The 17,578-nt window shown below is 37.8% G+C and overlaps 1 protein-coding gene across 1 annotated transcript in view; it reads right to left on the reverse strand.

Annotated features, from left to right (window-relative positions):
* The window catches only part of LOC150090997 (integrin alpha-PS2-like), a 366,306-nt gene that overhangs the window by 309,049 nt on the left and 39,679 nt on the right, over positions 1-17,578 (reverse strand). Inside the window, exons 2-3 of the mRNA XM_090381009.1 lie at positions 7,311-7,432; positions 7,077-7,183 (exon numbers count right to left, since the gene is read on the reverse strand). Coding sequence (XP_090237135.1) covers positions 7,077-7,183; positions 7,311-7,432 — 229 coding nt within the window. The remainder of the gene's footprint in view (positions 1-7,076; positions 7,184-7,310; positions 7,433-17,578) is intronic.

Below are 17,578 nucleotides of genomic sequence, written 5' to 3' on the forward strand. Positions count from 1 at the left end.
GAGATGATAATCGCATAAGAAACCTTTCTCTGGACGTTGCGAGTTAAAATGCACAGTTTAGTATTTATTTATTCATTTATTTTGGTAGGAATTTGCAAATCATTCGATTTGCAAAATCTTACCAACGTCAGTTCTGATACTCAAGAGCAGTGGGATTAGGTTTGGTTTAAACTCTGAGACAGCCAAGGAAACGTCCACTATTTTATAAATTCCGTGTATTCTGTGGCTGTTTTTGAGAAATGAAAAACCTCAATTTACAGCATAAAAAAAATGCCACCCTTACCCTAGATTGACTAACTCGGTCAAGATGTATTAACAGATATCCAGTACAGGCCTTTTTTAGACGTTGGTGGATAACAGAGTCAAATCACTGTATCAATCATGAATGCTTCTTAGAGTAACATTTCGAAATATGTGTTAATAATGAGGATTGACCAAATAAGATTGGTAGAGTGCCATTGTTTCCAGCCTCACGCCTTTGGTGGCCTCACCTTAAGTCGTATTAAGATTCTGGTTTCTTTTTCTGTAATTTTTTTTGGTCTCACAGAATATAATTTGACCCTAGCCATGTAAAAATTTGTCCAAAAAAAGACATACATAAAGACAGGAAGTTTCGAATGTTACTGCATTATTTGTAAAGCTATTAACAGGCACAACACAATACTCAGTGCAGTATTGGGCAATATTAGTAGACCTGTAAATTGATGCCCCACAGTAAAATTTGATTATTATTATTAAATGTGTTTATTAAACAAAGTAGGTTTTACTCCTTTATAGAAATCGGCTAGTAGGGGCGTACAATTACAAGTATTTATCAAGATAACACCATTTATTCATAGTTGTATTACATCCATGTGTTTTCTTGTAAACAGATTAATGTGTTTTTACTTAAAAAATCTGCATATTTTTACGTTATGTAAATTTATGAAAGCTCTGTATGTAAATAAATCAATAAATCGTTATTGTGGTGTAGTACATTACATACAGCACAATTTCCCATCACGGTGACCAGGGGTTAACATACACAAACTAAATAAAGCGAAAAATAGTATACAATAACAACGGTCATAATCACAAAAAGAAGGATACATGGAATAATAAGGATGATGGTGATATAAACACATGTCAAGACTCTGAGTTCAAAGAGTTTGCAGTTCACAGAGTTGACTTTATCCTAGTTGGTGGGTGACAGGCTTAAAGATCCACGTCGAAGTGTGTTCTAATCCTATTCAGCAAGGCTGGTACGCTCGTTGAATTCCACCTGGGTACAGCAACTGAAGAAACACGCCGAACTGATGATCCGCACATCAGAAATCCTGAGCATGAAGCGGATCCAATTTATATTTTTTGTCGTTTATTAAAGCGTAGAATTCACCAGAGAAAACTTGTCCGTTAGTTCAAGTTTGCTATGGTGGGAAACGAATGCGGGTTTCGCTCTTTGGTATGGCTGAGGTATCCTCCAGCATCAGCAGGCGACCTAGGAATTGGGGAGATAAATCTGGTCGATGAGTAGTTTAAGCTTGGCTGTAAAAACTAACCTCTTCTCCTTGATCAAGGACTTCATTCTTCTGATCCCAAGCGCTTGTCCATATTAGTTGTTGTAGTAACGGGAGGAGGATGACGCTTGTAACTGGTCTATTTCGACAGCCGATATTCAGCGGTGTACACCCACTTAAGGTTGGTAAGTGCGGAATGGAATGCGAAATGCAAGCATATTTCGGAAGTTTAGGCATTATTAGATAAGTACAAGTCGGATCGACACCAAATATTCAGCGACTCTTTTGCTAGTACCTTGGACGGTAACAAATCACTAAACACAATAGGCACGCAAAATGGCCATAATCACTTAATTTTGAGTCTTTGCGAAGGCACCTAAAACACCATAAAAGTACCTTCTATCTAAATAGAAATTGAATCCAACCTATCAACACGGTGTGAACGAATAGCGGGTCATAAACACTGTTCTAACCATGAGAGCACAAACGTCTTGCTGTGCGTACTGTTATTACAGAATATAATGTTCACAGATTTTATAAATCCGTAATATGTTTAATACATATATGAACTAGAATATTCTCAGTTAACTCTTATAAGCTAGGAGCTATAGTTAAGGTCAGCTCGAGGTGGTATGCAAAGTAAGCGCCGCATATAATCATATTAAGCATAGTAATATTAATAGTAGAGGCATGTGATGCAAGGGAGCAAGCTTATGTAGAATCAGCCAAAAAAAAAAAAAATTTCACACATTCAATCCCTCTAAACGTTTGTCCAGTTGCTTCTTGAATTTATTTAAGCTGTCAACTTCCACAACGACAGATGGAAGTTTGTTCCAGTAATCAACTATCCGCTGGCTAAAAGCAAATTTCTGCACATCTATTCTACCACTGTCTTTCCTCAATTTGAATTTATGTCCCCTCAGGTTCGTAATCTGAGCAAGAGGAAGAAATCAGAATTGAGCCTGCTCAACTCATTCAAGGCCTTATACACCTCCACCAGATCACCCCGCAGATGCATAGTCTCCAGACACTGCAATTTGCAGAACTCAAGCCTTTCTTGGTAACACCACCCCCTTCGTTCCCCTGACCAGTCTTGTTACCCTTCTCTGTACTCGCTCAAGCAACTCTACATCCTTCCTAAAATGAGGCTTCCACACCTGTACGCTAGTACTCAAGGTGTGGTCTGACCATTGCATCATACAAGGGGATAATCACCTCCTTTTCCCTGCTAGCAAAATTCCTATATATGATTGACAATACCCCATGACTGCTTTGAAAATGTCATATCATATAAGTACATACACCGAGTGATCACTGAATTATGACCACCCCTATGAAAACTGAATGCCACCTGTTGACCACGTGAGGTACTAGAGTGCGGAGTTAGTCGACCTACCTAGCATAGATAAGGTGTCACTGGTTCAGTAGGTAGTAAAATTCCGAGCTTGATGGGCAAAAGGAAGGATTTATCGGACTTTGATAAAGGACAGATTGTGGGTGCTCTACGAGCTGGTGCCCCGATTTCCCAAACGGCTGAACTGGTGGGGTGTTCGAGAGCATCCGTAGTTAAAGTGTACCAGGACTGGCGTAAAAATGGTCAAACAACGACCCGAAGGCAAAGCTGCAAAGGTCAATGTTAGAGGTGAGCGCCGGGTCCGACGACTCGTACAGGCGAACAGGCGCAACACTGTTGAAGAGTTGACTACCCAGTACAACATGGGCCAACCCAGAACAATATATGGCATGACCATGCGTCGCACGCTCGCACGTGTGGGCTATATCAACAGACGACCTCTATGGCATCCTCTCCTAACCAGGGTTCATCAGCGTAAAATACTCGCCTCGTGCAAAGAGCATGCAAGTTGGACGTTAGAAGACTGGAAGAAGGTGTGCTGGTCGTATGAGTCACGTTATTTACTACAAACTGTGGATGGTCGTATATAGATTTGACGTCAACAACATGAGGCTCTTCATCCATCATGCATGGTATCAAAAGTGCAGGCTGGTGGAGGCGGTTGTATGGTGTGGAGCATGTTTCACTGGTAGGAACTTGGACCCCTGGTGCATGTGGAACAACGTATCAGTGGTCTCCGCTATCGTCAACTGCTTGCTGATTGACTTTTTCCGGAATGGCGATGGCGTCTTACAAGATGACAATGTGCCGAGCCATCTGGAATTTGTGCAGGAATGGTTTGAGAAACACAGTTCTGACTTCCAGAATATCGATTGGCCTCCGAACTTTCCCCCAATATCAATCTCATAGAGCACTTGTGGGATACTATGGAAAGGCATATCACCTCCATACCTGCTTTGCTGACCGCATTACACACAGCTTAGTTGGCCATATCTTGTTGAATCAATGCCACATCGGATAGCTGCTGTACTGAGAGAAAAAGGAGGACCTACGAAGTATTAGGTAGGTGGTCATAATTCAGTGATCACTTAGTGTATATGATATTACTTTTTGATATAAGTACATATAAAACGTGTGTGGTAGCGATCGCTTATCACAGACATTTCAGGGGGGGGGATCTTAGAGTTTGTCCTTAAGATAACTTATCAATATTTATTGCAGGGTGTAAAAGCAGACGTGAAATGGAGGATGCTGATATCGTCTTTAAATAACATTCAACTATTTTAAAATTGAAAATTGAAATATTTTATAAATAAATAAATGGATTTGTATATACAGAATATATATAATTTTTATTTTTATTTTATGTTTTTTTCTCACCTTGGGCTGTTCAGAGGGAAGCGGTACTCTTTATAAGGAGGAAAGGAAACTCTCATTTCCTTTTCCGTTTTTTGCTAGTTTTTTATATGAATTAAAGGGGTAAAGTATGTGTTTTTTGTGCCAAAGAGAACGGAAAAAAAATACGGATTTAGGAAGTGGCTAATATCGTGTGACATCAACGGAAGCTTACAGCATAATGTGCCATAGTGAACGAAATTGTCAGCTTCCATCTCTGTTTACTTTTGAATGAGAAAAACTCGTAAAACTCGGAAGTTACATTTATTCCTTTTGGTTATCTTCTGTTTCAGGGAAAATAATGGGGGCACTGGTTAAAGGAGTAATGCAGGACCATCTAGACAAGAATGCAATCATGCTGCAGTCACAGCATGGATTCCTTAAGGGGACATCTTGTCTGGCCAGTTTAATTGAATACTACTACTACGATGCAGCAGAGGAACCTTTGGTACTGCAAAGGTTCCTTTGCAGTACCAAAGGAACTAGATGCAAAAAAATGATTTTGATATATATATACTTGGATTTCAGGAAAGCTTTTGATATTGTTGCACATAAAAGAGTACTCTATAAATTGGAGCGGTGTGACATTATGGGCAAGTTGCTGCTATGGATAAAGGAATGGTTGAGTAGGAGAAGACAGAGTGGTTGTCAATGGGCTCTTCGTGGACTATTGTTATTGGTGGAGTTCGGTGCTGGGCCCATTGTTTTATATATTTATTAATGATATTGATGAAGGTATATCAAGCTTAATGTCTAAGTTTGCATATGATAAAGTTGGCAGGGTGGTTAATAACAGTAATCAAGGTATGATACTGCAACAAGAACTGGACAAATTAGGCAGATGGGTTGAGAAATGACAATTGAATTTAATATTGGCGAATGCAAAATACTGCATATCGGTAACAGTAATCGGATTAACGTACCAGCTGTGTGATACTACAGTCAGGGCAGTGGAAAATGAAAAAGACCGGGATAATTCTGAGGGCTACACTCAGATATAAACTTCCCTAAGAAGTGTAGGCAGGCTGCCAGTACAGCTCGGTCAATGATATATGCGAAATTTGCTAGCAGTGATACGTGGTTATCATCCTATTTTACAAAACAATGGTTAGGCCGCATCTTGAGTACTTGGTGAATGGAAATAAAGAATCAATAAAGTAGACATGTTAGTAATGAAAAGGCTTTCAAAATTTTATGCTCCGTTTCTTCCTAAACTCAAAAGGATTGCATAAATATGTTTAGAAGATATAGCATGTTTAAAGCAGTAATTAAGAATTAAAGCCTTTTGACCGTACCAACCGATTAGAGTTCTTCAGACAATTTTGACAATTGATCATGATTTAGGAAAAAAACTTGTGATGACTGGAAAGTCCATTTTCGTTTAAATAATTCAGTGAATAAGTAGAATTGTCGAATATGATTTTTTGAACGATCATACAGAATGCAACGAATTTCATCGCACAAAGCATGCAAAGTTTGCCAAGCCCATACTCACATCTGGTGAGTATGGGCTTGGCAAACCCAGGATCCTGAGCTGGATATCATCATTCTACTCTTTCTTGGTGATTCCTTTCTACTTCTCTCTCTCTCTCTCTCTCTCTCTCTCTCTCTCTCTCTCTCTCTCTCTCTCTCTCTCTCTCTCTCTCAGGGTAACTCGGGAATTTTTTTTTTTTTTTTTTTGGCTGGTGCAGCATAAGCCTCAGGCTTCCTTGTACCATATGGTTAATAATAATGATAATAATAATTGATGTTGACTAATGTCAGATCACATCATTGGTCTCTGTTTCTTTGAAGGCCAACCAGTCAATAAGTGAATGGTTCATGATGCCAGGACCGACCGTGGCGTTTGTGGCGCCTGAGGTAAAACCTTGTAACAGCGCCTAATTCATACAGTATTTTAACATGCACATATGCAGTAGTATCTAGCATTTCGGTCTGCTGGGTTAACCTGGAGAAAATTACTACCGACTTAAAAAGCCTCGCAAATTTACCCGTCCCCCTCACAGAAAAGCGTCTGCACTCTGCAGAACCATTAAAAGAAAGCACTTAACAAAATAGTTTATTAATAATTCCTAAATTTAGACGTATTTTCAAAATTTTGAGTTGTAAAACTGGTAGAGAGAAAGATTTGAGGGTATAGAAAAAGTACAACTTTGATATTGAATGTTAAATATAAAATGTATTTTATTAAAGGCGCGGAGCCTATTTAAACGGCGCCTGTGGCAAGTGCTTCACTTGCGGACTCCTAGCGCCGGGCCTGCACGTTGCTATGAAATAATCATAATGGTGCCGTTAGACACGAATACACTATGGAACGTATCAGACATGAAAATATTTGGGGATATCACAAACATACTGCAAGGCAAACGGCTTTGCTTCAAGATATTTTTCGAAACCGTCATGTTCAATAATGCCAATCCTTGTGCTTCTGATTTATCAGACCCACATTTATTAACTTTGTTAATTTCCTTTCCTGTTTCCTCTGGGAAACAGTTTAGAAATAAACCAAGATGAGCGGATGATTAAGGTAACTTAAATTTGATTTGATAGAGGTAGTAATGCAAAACTCGGATGGTGGTCATCTCAAAGACCTATTCTGCAGGTAATACTTATATAATCCTCATACGTTGCGCAAAGTTTGGGGCGATCTTTCTCTTTTAATTATCACATTACTATTGGGGAATTATTTATTAAATTTTTACATAACTTTTGTTGAAGTTAATATAGTTATTAGGAAAAAAATATGATAATTATATCGCCTTTTATGAACGTTTGATAATCACAGTTTAATTTAACAACATCTTCAAAATAATATTGAAATAAAAACTCACAACAATATTCCCATTTTCTCCTGAACTCTGAACCGTTGCTCCAAACCACTGATGTGACTTTTCATCAGTTTGTTCCCTTCGGTCACGGAGAACTATTCGACTAGAGCCTTAAAAAAAGGGGGAAAAGAAGAAATGGAAGAGACCTTAATAAGTTAATGAAACAAGTTATGGTGAAAGTAGGAGACAGTCTAGATTTAATAAGTACCAATATACATCAGTAATAAAAACGCTTACCCGATCTGTCAAATGGAATTTGCTGGCAGTCATTAGAATGGTATATTCTACATCTATATACAGCTCCTCCCGTATCAACTCCTGGTTGATCTGTCTGGGATTCTGGAGCACCAATAAGTAACCTGGAATGTAATAAAGTATATGTAGTAAAACGTACAGTACATATAAAATAATTCGATCTTTAGAGCTGAGATTATATTTGTAAAACTATTTCTGATAGCCACTGATTAACGAGAGTCACATGCTGCTTATGGAACCTACAGTATTTTAATTTAAAGCATTAATAATAATATAATGGCTAAAAGAGCGTCTTGTACCCCATAAAGCGGCAATTAGGTGTTGGATAAAAGAATATTCAGTCTGCGTGACCACTGACAAAAGCTATTAAGGCGAAGTAATAATGGAATTAAGAAATTATTGGTTCGGACTTTGTAATGTTTTGTGCAGTGTATTGTTTATACAAGGTTTGATGAAAAAGTTCAGTTCAAAAAGTTACTTAAAATTGATCATAAATATTTACCTTGTTAATACTGTACTCTCCAATACAATCTCCTTCCGCAACAACACAATTATTTCATCATCCCTAGTACTGATGCAGACATTTTTGGAAGTCCTATTTTATGAGTGCTTTTAAGAGATCCATCTTGTTTGATTAGATTTCCTGAATTGATTCGAATCGTTTCTTTTCATATCCTGTTTTAACTTTGAGAAAAGCCCTTGCCCAAATGAAATAAAAAAATTAAAAAGTTCTGTTTATACTCTGACGCCACCACTAGGTCAGAGGAGTTTATAATTAATCATTTAGAAAATGAATGCAGTCGTTAACAGTATTTATCAGTGTCCACAAAACATATATGCTAGTGCGCTTTTGAGTTTGGCCACTCTGGCGAATGGGTTGGATGCGACATTGTGGGAATATTTTTGCTGGTCAAAATTGTCGGACGACAATTTTGTTGTCGTAAATGAGCTACCCAATTCGCTATTTCAGGTATTTTATGATTTTTATTGATTGCGTCTCTAGATTGCTTTAAATGTTCTTGGTACCAGATTGTATTATCAGTGACGCTTCTCGGAACGAATTCTGATAACATTCCCTCGTTGGCAAAAATGCATGACCCTTCCTATCTGATTTTGATTTATGCGGCATCTTTAGCCTCGGTGACAAGGTTGTTTTTCCATTGGGAGATTTGAATCTTGGCTCGGTGTCATATTTATGCCCCAAAGACTTATTACCTGTTATATTTTTTGTTAAAAATGAAGAATCAGACACAGCTTTCTGGAATAATTGAGATAAAATGAGAAATTGATGCTGTCTTTGATATTGCGCGATAATGCATGGAACAAAGTTAGCGCTCAACCACCTCATGACCAAATCCTCAGTCAAAATGGTCTAAACTTAACTAAATGAATGAATCCTCTCCCTAGAAATTTCCCGAATGTTCAGTCTTCGCCGATTCGATCGAATGACGGTGAAGACTTCATTGATGCCTTGATCGTTTTGGGATGGTGACGCGCGACCGGTTCTTGCTTCATTTTAAAGAGAAATATTTCCCTCACGAAACATTGAGAAACCACTTAAACTAACTATTTTCGTCACGACACCATCTCCATAAACCAAAACGAGCATTTCACGTGTTTCCGGTTCTGACTATCTAAGTTTGCAACAAAATTTAATGTTCGTACATTCTTCAAATTTCATCATTTTTGGCATATACGACAAATGAGAGTAAGGGTTCACTCAAAGCAGCTTTTCGCTAGACTAGCGTGTCACAAGTTAAAACCTGGTGTGCATATGCTCCTGCTCACAATCGTTTAGCTACTGCTATACGTTTAAGAATTATAAGGTCATTCAACAACGTTTTTTATCAAACTTTGAATGACATTATAAGATAGAAAAGGGGATATTGATCTTTCAGTGTTAGAGCGAGTGAGCGAACTTACTTTTGGAATACACCTAATCTTTTTCGAGATTATCTTTAAAATAAAGAAAAATTTTGGCAGCTACAAAGAACCATTTTGGTAGTCTGGGTTGAGGAGGTATTTTTTTAAATATTCTTGTTATCCATGGTTCAAGTAGAATGGGAGAGCGATGTGCATTATCCGACTGATATTCAATTATTAATTGTTGATTGACTGCTGGTTGATTTTTCTCCAAGGCTTTTCTTTTTCTACCCTTAACCGAGAACGATCAACATGGCCATGATTTAAAAAGCACAGAAGTTCCGCCTTGACAGGATTACAACCAGACCTTTTCTATACGATGTGTGGAAGGTGAATGATTATCACTACTACGCTAGCTAAGAGGACATCAGTCATCAGGGAAATGCATTTGGAGAATAAAAGCTTAGTTATTGTCATGCCTGTCAATCATATGTGGGAAAACTGGAAACAAGACTGCATCGAATAACATTCGGATGATGCAGAATATATATACTGATTTTTATTGATGCAAAAGTATTAAATAAAGGCCCATAAGAATTGTTTCTCCAGGACTCATATCCGGACTGTCTCCAGGACTCATATCCGGACTTTTTTCACATGGTGTGGAATTACAGCGATAGCAACCACTGTTCCAGAAAATGTATGTTTAAAAGTATATTGTAAAAAAGTCAGGTTTATTCATATAAAGTTTTCTTTCTCCTGAGGTAATCGATAATTCTAATATAATAGTAATCCAATTATTGAATTCTGAATAATGAACATCATTAACTATTTTAATTTTATTTATTATGAAGAATTTCACTGAAAATATTACTTTTCACCATGTAAAGAGTGAGTATTAGAATGTGGATTCATCTCGAAAACAAAATAATGTTCAGGAAGTAGGTTAACAGATATTCAGAGCTTATGGAAAATCCTACAGTCTTGCAAACTTTAAAAACCTGAACCAACTGAAAAGTTGAGCAAAGCTTCTGCCTACGCTAGAGCAATGGTAATTTGTATCGGGTCATGCAAGTCAAAAGGATACAGTAACAATTATGGGAAGCAGTGAAGATATCGCAGAGTTTCCAAAAGGCATGATTGTAGGAGCACGTGCGTTGGGTGTTTCCGTATCGGAAACAGCACATCTTGTCGGTTGCTCACGGCCCACTGTGTTTAACGGCTCAAAATTGTAAAGAATTATTCAAAGCGAAAGGTGCAGTGCGTTGTACGAGCTCAACGGCAGGTCACTATGAGACAATTGACATCGCAGTACAATATGGGGAAATGCCAGAACAATATCCCAAATGATTATGCACTGAACACTTAGACGTATACACGGTATTAGGCAGGTGGTAATTATTCAGTGATCACCAGTGTATATAGAAAAACAAGGGGTTACAAACACAAAGTGCACTGAGGTTCGCATTAAACCATGGATCCAAAGTGGCATTTATACCATGGACAATAAAACTCAATGCGCTGACTAAAATAAATCAAAGATTAACTAATTCGTAAAACACTTCAAGTTTAATTTCATTTCTCACTGAAACAAATGAAGCCATCCTTTTAGAAGGGGCAACAAGCCTTTCATCTGCTTTCTGGCGTCTTTGGTTTCAGTGGGAAATGAGGTTAAACTTTAATGTTCTACAAATTGGTTCACCTTGGTTTTAGTGGAGCACGAAACGGAAACTTTGCTCGGCTCTCAAGTCAGAAGAAAGGTAATCCTGTACTTAAGAAAATCGTCTGGTATTTTGAAATAAAAATCTGAGGAATGACCAGTGGAACTTGAGTTTTCACATTTCATCTAATGTTTTGGATGGATTTCTTACGTGTTATCTTTTTTTTCTTGAAGATTTTATTTTCATATTTAATTCCATTTTCTAATCTTTGACTATTTAAACCATCTAGTAACTCACTGGGTAGTTTAAAATCCAATATTTTTTTTCATATTTAATATGCTTGATTTTATATAGTCAAAGATCTCGTACAGCAATTACAAATTTTCTGTTTTATTTATATCCTGTACAACTTTAAATTGGCTAAGGTGGGCTTTGATCTTTTATTAGTTTCTTTAGTATAAATGAATCACAACGCCCCCTTTCTTAGTTCATCAATAACAGTGCAGTAATAGTTTTTGTGCTGGTTTCTGTCCGTTAAGTTGCGTTAGCTTTTGGCGATCGGCAATGTCAGACCAGCCGAATTGTTCAGTGGGGACGCGTATTTGACGACAATCCATATCTTTTAGTGACTTTCAGTTTACTAGTTGAGTGCGAATTGTGCGTGTACCCGTATCAAGATGGCGGAATGGACAAATGAGAAGGTGAATTTAGCGATTTTTGGTCCAATCATATTCAATAAATTCTCAAATTCAACACTGGACCTTCCGAAAAAGTTTCTCAAACAATTTGCATCTATATTCGAGATTTAAGGCGTGGACATAATCCAAAATCAAATCGTCCATAAATTAACACTTGCACTATATTGTATTTCTATTACGCAGACTTGGACGCACCCAAAATCTTGGTTTCTTGTATGTTCTTTTATTTTTGGCAATAACTATAAACGCGGCTGCAGCGATAAGCACATCCTGGTCCTTTCTCCCTCATTGAGTTGGATGTTCTGGTTATGCGGATTTAATGAGGACGTGCCAAAAGTACAGACCACGTCGACCGGCAGTGTAGGTTGGCTCTACCATTTGGCAAAGCAGACGCAGTGGACACGGCTTTACGTTTTCTGCAGCTTGTGAATTACTGCTTCGCCGAGACGCGAGGTAAGTTTTACTTATAGAAAGCTATTATTAATGGTTTTAATTGAAAGTAATTTCTATAAGATTCGAATATGCGAATCTTATAGAAATTATGCGAATCTTGCTAGTAGAGTTTAGAGGTAGTTTTGTAAACGAGCGTGTATTAACTGTGCTGAAGCATATCTGATAAATTTAGTGTTACAAACAACAAACATGCTGCGAACGAAGGGGCATTGGGAATTACTTAGAACTTTACATTTTTAAAAATAAAGATATCTGCGTGTGTGTGTATGCACGCATTCACACACGTTTGTGGTAGGCTAGACCACAAATGTTTGGTAAAAATATGTATAGGGCAATTCAAAATTACGCGAACAAAATTATGGGGAGGGGTTTACGTGCGAAAAAACAAGTAAAACAGTTCATATAAACAAGTGTCTGATTTTGAATGGGCAAGGAGTTCTGGTTGGTTGAATTTAAAACAAAAAAATGAAATGGCTATGGGGGTTTTGAATGGTAAAAAAATTAAAATAATAAATAGGAATAAGCAGACACGTATGTACCTACTATTTTGCTAGCCATATGTGTGCTTAATTTGATTTCTTTTAACTACTTGTTGTTATCCAAAGCTACATAGCTATTTTTTCGAAATTCAAATAGTCATACGCCCCCTCCCTCCCGTAACCGTTCAGAATCGGATACAACGTAAAACAACCCATGTAATTTTGCTGTATTTAGGTATGTATATGCTTTATAATATGATGCAAGCAATAGTACGTTAAGGGGCGTCTTTGAACATGAAAATGAGACAAATTGTGGATTAATGTAGACAGATAATGCAGTTACAGGGTGGTTTTTTTTTATTCATCATACATTTTATTCATTTTAAGAACATAAAATATTATTTAGAAAAAAAAAATTAACACTTTAACTGTATTTTACGCAGTATTGGGAAATTTATGCCACAACGTGTGAAATGTGTCCTCCATGTTTGTCACTAATGTGTCGGATTCGAGTGTGAAGTTGTAAAGAATGTACTCCGTTACTCCGTTTCCTACAACATAAATGGTTTATGGATTCTTCTGAAGTACTGTCTTTCAGATAATCCCAGAGAGGATTTAAATCAGGTGACATGGTACTTTGCCATACACCTCATTGTTGCGATTAGAAACCTTGTTGTCAAAACTTTTATCCAAGAATTCCTATTAGTATGGAGCCTTGCACCAATCTGTTGAAATCATTTGTCATCCACGTTAATACCATACTTTTCAAAAAAAAAAAAAAAGCACAACATTGTCCCTAATGACATTGAGGTAAACGTCACTTATCGTGTCTATCGACAAACACTGGCCCAAAAATGTCAATTGCAGGGAGCGACGCTGCACTTGACATGTTTTTACATGTAATGGGTTGTCAGCGATCTCCAGAGCTCATATCAGAAAACCAAACTTTGTTTATAATGTCAAGTTCTCGCTCTAAGAATGCACTGAATTCCGTGGCAAACAGAACACGCTGTTCTTTCGCATTTGGTGTTAGTGGCTGGCTTGGCTAAATTTTGGAAGGATAAGCTGGCGAGTTACTTTGATAAATCTTCCATACTGTGCTATGAAGAGATCCTCACTTTTGAAAGTTTAAACAAATCCTTGGGCTTCGTACTAAGGTTTCCCGAGCTCCATCAAACTGCCTTTTCTCTCAAATTCATCCACTGACCTCAACACGGTTTGGTTTATTGGGCCACCACGCGCGCCGAAGTGTTGTCAGTGTCTTTGAGCAGAAACCAGTTATTCCCACCTTCTGTAGTATTCGTTAACAGTAAACAGTTTTTGTTCAACGAGTTAGCTGTCTTTTTCTGATCTACCAAATACGACTTTCGCATTTTTAGTGACGAGAAAACTCACTTATGCGAGTAAATTTATCAATAGCTAATTCTAAGAAAATAAGTAAAACAGCTGGGCATATATTTCTCTTCCTTCTCTCCTATCTATAAGTGTTGTCGGTGGTGCAGATTTGGAGTGCACCCGATGTGCCATCCAGCACAGCACCCTCCTGTGGGCTAAAAGCAACAAGCGAAATGTGAACATAGTCTGCGTTGTGTTGTTGGAACTATCCCCTTGGAAGTGTCCATTGTTCTTGCTCAAGGGTGTGAGGTTATTTTCATTACTAGTTCGTCAAAGTTTTTAATTTTCAGAATTTTGTTCTTTAGAAGGTTTAACATATAACTGGTTATTGACACATTGAAAACTGTTTGGTTTAGTTTATACCAAGAGGTCGATTGAGTATTAAATATTTTGAAGTACTTGAAGGCATTTTTTCTTGAGGAAGAAAAGACACCGAAGTTTATCGTAAAATAAATTTGAATCACAATTAAATAGCGTACTTCCATATTATGAACGCAGTAATTTTACAGTTATTCGACGTTTACTGGTTTAACCATTAAAAGCCAAATTCCAAAATTTAATTTGTTTAGTATTTAACGTATATTATTGCCTACATAAAGATTATTACCGAAACAAAATGCCAGTCCACCTTCCACTTTCAGAAACCTTGCCCTGCTCAAACAGCTTCAACTTCTCGAATATCTACCACCACCTCCCTAAACTTTGATCTCCAGGTAATTATCCAGTGGGGCAAAGAGAACTTAGTTGATTTGAATCCTAAAAATCAGTCCTGTCTTTTATCTTGCAAAAAGGATTCTTCTGCTCCTATCGTTATCTTTAATGACACTCAAATTTCTAAACAAGATCACATATCCCTATTAGGGATTATCCTGACTTCTATTCTGTCTTGGCACTAGCAAATTACAAATATTGTTTCCTCTGCATCTAAAAAAACTGGATTTTCTGTTTTGCTCTCAGCGTTACTTTTCTTCCAAACAGCTACTCATTTTGTACAAATCGCCAATCCGCCCCACCATGGAATATTGGGAATATTGTTCCCACATCGGGGCAGTGCCCCAAACACCCCTGTCAGGTTTCTAGATTCGATTCAAAAGAGTGCAGTTAGATTAATTAATGACCCATCTCTAATAAAGTTTTTCCGCTCTTTATCTCATAGACATTGTTTCTGCTACATGCCTTTTCTATAGATACTTTCATGGGCACTGTTCTTCTAAATTGACTTCTGTATTCTTCTGTAATTCTCGCTCTATCTCTTCCAAACCAGTCCGATGACGCGCCGCGACCAATCAGCTTCCTTTTACTGTGCAACTTAAAACTCACCGAAGCAAATTTCTTTTTTCCTAATTTATTCATTCCACTTCCGTCTTATGAAACAACCTTCCTTCAAACGTATTTCCCGAAAATTACAATCTACAGAAATTCATGTCTAATGTCAACGTCAACAAGTTTCTGTCCTGGAAAAAATACGTCAAGGTATATATGGTCTCATGGAGCTGCGCAGGCCTCATCGGTGAAACGTTGGTCCATACGCACCAGGGACTCTAGTTCTTGTCAGCAAAACATGTCCCATACTAAGCAACCACTCCCACCTCTGTTGATAGTGGGCATCATGCACGATGGGTCATGATTGATGATCAGCGATGAGGAGAGGGTGTCACTTGGGTCATCTGCTGTGGAATCCCCTAGGTCTTAGTGTACGGCGCATCATCATTTGTGACATTGTTCTGCATTCCTCATACTGTATTGCGATGTCAACTGGCTCTCAGTTGTTTGCCGTTGAGCCCGTACAATATGCTCTGTACCTCTCGCTCACCACGAACATCCACCCTGCGTTATGTTACAGTTCTGTCGGCGGGAGGTGGTTTGACCTGTTCGACACCATTCTTCATTAGCCTTAACCAGGAGTGGGCCGTGAGCAACCGACAGGAAGTATCGTTTCTGACATGGAAGGGAAGCACCCAACGCACGCGCTCCCGCAGTCATGCCCTTTTGAAACTCCGTGATAGCTTTACTTTGTCCTATAACTGCTACTCTATGACTTTGACTTGCATGCATAGATGCAAATTATCACTGCTGTAGCGTACGAAATTGTTAGGCTTTTTATGTTGCCAAGCTATGCAGCATAGTCCATTATGAATGGGGATCATAACTAAGTGATCACTTAGTGTACAAGTATATATAAATCACACGTTCATCATTACTATCGGATATTTTAGGTTTTATAATTGTGTAATCAGTAGATGCTCTTGGATATAACTTTTTTAATGTTATGTGGTCTATTGAGTTCAAATGCTAATACGGCCCTCACGCTGCTATCTATAGTTCAGTTCCTTTTTGGTCTATTCTTATTTAACCATTATTTTCTGTCAGTGGTGTTGCCTTGTGTCTGATCTGTTGTATAATTTTTCGCTGCACGAGGGCCATTATTTAGATTTGTTGCATTGGGGGGTTGATTAGTATGTCTGTGAGGTTGGAAATTTATTTATTTTTTGTTTCACTGTTGGTCATGTATGGTTGGTTTTTGTCTCACTTTGATAGTGATATTTCACGCAATTTGGACCTGGTTCCATTAAAGGGGCCTCACTAAATTTGAATGAATTAATTGGCATTTTTCGAAATTTAAAAAATTAATATATTTTTTTTATATTTTTGAAAGGTTTTCTTCATTTCCATAAGATCTAGTAAATCTTGGGATAACTAAAAGTAAATCCTTCATTTAATATAGCTGAATAAGAAAGCTTATAATTAGCTACATTTCTTTGAAAGGAGGTCAACACGATGAAAACCTATTTTTTTTTTTTTTTCAAATTTGTTCCAGTTATTTGGTACTGTATTAGCATGGGCAAGGCTTATGCTGCTCCATCAAAAAAAAATAAATAAAAATAAGAAGTTAGTAACACGATAGTTTCATTTAAGATGGCGTGCATTTTTTAATTGTATTTTTATTTTATAAACAAGTTTTACTGGTGTCTGAAAAGCAAATCGAAGACAGCTCCATCACAGATAGCATTACTTTCACTTCAGCAACCCCGATATACTCGAAATTAGAATGAAGAAACGCACGAGAAAGAAACAGTGTATGTAAGGTAGAATAACTGGAACCTCGAGTTTTTGCTGCTGACACCTCGCGCAGAACGACATCACTTTTGACAGACACATGGCTTTGGATGTGTCACGTCACATGGCAGGGAGCACTCGCCCCAAGTGTCGGTGTAATGTCATGCGGACGGGAGGAAACGGGGTGGAACAAGGAGTGGGATGAATCAGAGTGAAGGGAATTTCAAGAAAGTGAGAAACCGGGAAAGTCTGAGAGAGAGAGAATAACACAAATGAGGGGAAATCGTAGTTAGCCTCAGATATTTACACTCTTGAGGTATACCCAAAAGAATCACAGTTGCCATCTAGAGATGAGTACAAAATCTCTGCGTGTAATGATGTTTATTTTTTCCAATACTAATGTTCACTGTTGCTAACATAGATTGAAGTGAACGGGGCTGAAACCACAGATTCTGCAACCTCGCGAGATATTCGGAACCCACTCCCCGTGCTCTGGAATCACACAGAACCGACCACCGGATGCAGTGACTCTTTGGTAATGAATAAACAAAGAATATTAAGGACAAACAAATTAAAAACATTATAATAAATGGAAGGTAATTTTGCTTCCAACCTCCTCAGAGAATGCTTCTGTTATTTCGGTC

This window comes from Mastigoproctus giganteus, chromosome 1 (assembly GCF_048544385.1).
Source record: "Mastigoproctus giganteus isolate SK-2022 chromosome 1, ASM4854438v1, whole genome shotgun sequence".
NCBI classification, from domain to species: Eukaryota; Metazoa; Arthropoda; class Arachnida; order Uropygi; family Thelyphonidae; genus Mastigoproctus; species Mastigoproctus giganteus.